General features: G+C 35.3%; 1 protein-coding gene across 1 annotated transcript in view; it reads right to left on the bottom strand.

The window, feature by feature from the left end:
* LOC108377313 (protein sidekick-like) overlaps positions 1-2432 on the bottom strand; it is a 6757-nt gene extending 4325 nt beyond the window's left edge. Inside the window, exon 1 of the mRNA XM_017633573.1 lies at positions 2310-2432. Coding sequence (XP_017489062.1) covers positions 2310-2415 — 106 coding nt within the window. The 5' untranslated portion in view covers positions 2416-2432. The remainder of the gene's footprint in view (positions 1-2309) is intronic.
* Between the last annotated feature and the right edge of the window lie 527 nt (positions 2433-2959).

The following is a 2959-nucleotide window of genomic DNA, read 5'->3' as shown; positions in this document are numbered from 1 at the left end:
ATACTGAGCATCTTTCTCTTTGACACCATGTCTGAAATCCCACGTGATCTGTCAAATACTAATGCATGAAAATCCTAACCTCAAAAAAATCACCCGTTACATACATACTTATAACCCGCAATCGTTTTCATTTTGCCTGCCGTCCGGCGCGCCGCCAATCATGGCTTGATATTCAGTACAACAACATTTGCCCTCTAAGGCAATTCCTATGTCAAATAAGCAAATATAGATTCATAAACCTACAAAAACTACAATCTTTCAATTTATATTTTAGTTTATTTGTAGCACACGTTATCGNAAATTGTTCGAAATTGTTGTTGCTTGAGATTGAAAATGAAAATGTGTGTGTGAGTTTGTGAGTAAATTTAAAAATTAAATTGTTTGGAAACGTCAAGAATTTTAAAAGTGACTCTCAGCGGTTCTACCTTACTATATTTTTATCATGGTTCATAATACCGAATTTGAATAGTACTGATTGGTAGCCCATGTCGTATGAGTAACATTGTAAGCATGAATGCTGTGAATTTCAATTGTCTATGTTGACTGGGGCGTATGAGTAATGCAATGTAGATTATTTTCGAGCTGCTCCTAAAAAGAGTACATCCAGGCTAGTCTCCATGGGCCATCAATTAAATCAAAACTCTCGGCGAGTCTCTTGTGAGTACAATTGACGAATACTTAAGTGATAAATACGTTTGCATTTAAGCAACTAATTTATGTATGCTACGCAGGAAAGGTAGACAGAGTATATTTTTTTATACACAAGTACCTTGGTTATGTAAAGAATGAGGCTATGAAAATATTTTTTTGTTCAATTTTGTCCTTTAATTATAGAAAACTGAATGCATATGCAAGTACATGGGGCTTCCCAGCTAGCCAAATGCCGAGCGCCCCAAATATGGAGTGAAATGAATGAGCGTTTCCGGAGCGCTCCAAGTATGGAATAAAAAAGGAGTCAAAGTATTTTTTTGTTATCTTGTTTTTATTTTCTTTGTATCTGGTCTGAAGGTTGAAAATGAAACTTTTAGTCAAGAAGGGGATCGCAAAAAAAAGTAACAAAAGCACGCTTTTTCATATATATTGCGAAGACACTTTTCTTCAAAGCATATGTTCCTTTGGAACTCTTTTCGGAGCCTTCCTAGGAGCATAAGCGCACCGTACCGGTAGTGCTAATTGTGCACCCTGCGGACTCCGCTTCGGCGTTCTATGAGTCACCTTATTTGCTGCATTTAATTTATGTCCTTTATTAATAGATAGCGTTTAATACATATACAACAACACATGTACATTAGGGTGCATCGCTCTCGGTACAAAAGAAAATTAGTATTGGTTTTTCATCGGAATTATATAACTTATTATATTCAAAGACTTCTGCCTAAATATTTTCGAAAAGTATTAAGCTTAAGATTAACTGGAAATTAAATAATTTTAAAAAAATATTTTTTCAGAAACTTACTTTAGATGATAAAAGAGTCTAAGCTTAGAAGGTGTATATAAAAATGTTAAGAAATTTTCAAATCAGAACAGCTCACGTAAAACTTAAGATTTTTATAACGCCTGTGGAAAAACCGCAACTCCTTTTTGGTGTACATTTTTGATTTTTAAAAGTGATCAACAAAATCACTAGAATAAGGGTCTGCATAAAAATATTTATTTAATAACAATAATCGTAATACTATGTAATAAAAATGTAATCGTAATCATAAAGTGCCCAGCTCTGGTTGAAATTTTATAGAAAATAATGTCAAACAGAAATGATTGCAGTCAGAGAAATTACTTTTTACACGTAGTTTCCTGGAATAATTTCTTTATCTATAATTTGGTGTCTGCAATTACGCACGCTTTTGCCAAACCTTTAGCGCATGAAATTTTGTTTTATAAATACTTCCTTCCACTCCAACACAGTACAGTGATTGCATAAATACCTATACAGCCAAAAATAAAAAGCTTTGCTTATTCATTCATGTAAAGATGAAAAAATTCTCGTCTAATGAATGTCTGAGTGCTGTACTTCTAATGCCAACCAAAAACGTCCAAAAACTTTCGACACTTCACTTGAATAGACGAAATAACATAAAACTTTCAGATAAACAAACATGTGTTGTCCAAAAACAACATGCACCCACATATCTACGTAGATATGTATGTATGTATGTACAGTACTTTTTAAGTGCTACGTTATGCTTACGTATGTGTATGCGCGCTCAAGTGCAGTTTTCATCAACACTCATACATATTAATATACACATACATATATGAATGTGTGTATGTATGTATGCACATCGACTCGCATTCTCAGTTCAACTTACCGTTGTAAATCCATGTGATGTTCGGATTTGGCGCCCCAACTGCCCGGCACCAAATAGTCGCGTCCTTGCCATCCAATGCGGTCACATTTTGCGGTGGTTTCTCCATAACAGGCGCAGAAGCTACGAAAAAAAAATTAAATTTTATATAAAAAATAAAGTCAAAAGCCACGCTAATGAAAAAAAGTCATGAAAAATATGCAGCTAGAACGACACAAAGTAACATGAGAGCACAAAAAGGGCGAAAAAAACAATCGCGCAGTTTTTAGTAAAAAAAAATACGAGCACGAAAAAATAGTGTATATGTAAGTACAGTTACAGTAGAAGAGTAGGAAAACGGGGCTTACACGTGCGCTAACGTTCGGCTGGTTTATGCTATCAAGTGGTTTATGTTGGTGCCACAGCTGGTCAGCTAGCCAGCAAGTCAGCCAACTAACAGACTAGTGTTGGGCCAATTATTCATTTACGAACTTTGACCGGCTTGATAGGCAAACAAAAAAAGGGTGTAAGTAAGTGCAAATAAAACATGCTAGGTGCTTGTGTGCCTACTCGGTGCGTTGGAGAATTTTCTTCAACTACCGTGAGGCCATTCAAACAAAATGCGCGTTATTTGTTAGTGTAAATATGCAAAAGGTATATAGAGGTAGTAGGCA

Source organism: Rhagoletis zephyria, unplaced genomic scaffold, assembly GCF_001687245.7.
Source record: "Rhagoletis zephyria isolate East Lansing unplaced genomic scaffold, Rhagoletis_zephyria_1.1 Rzeph_scaffold_11910, whole genome shotgun sequence".
NCBI classification, from domain to species: Eukaryota; Metazoa; Arthropoda; class Insecta; order Diptera; family Tephritidae; genus Rhagoletis; species Rhagoletis zephyria.
The sequence above is the reverse complement of the archived record's forward strand: the minus strand, read 5'-3'. Positions and strand labels throughout refer to the sequence as shown.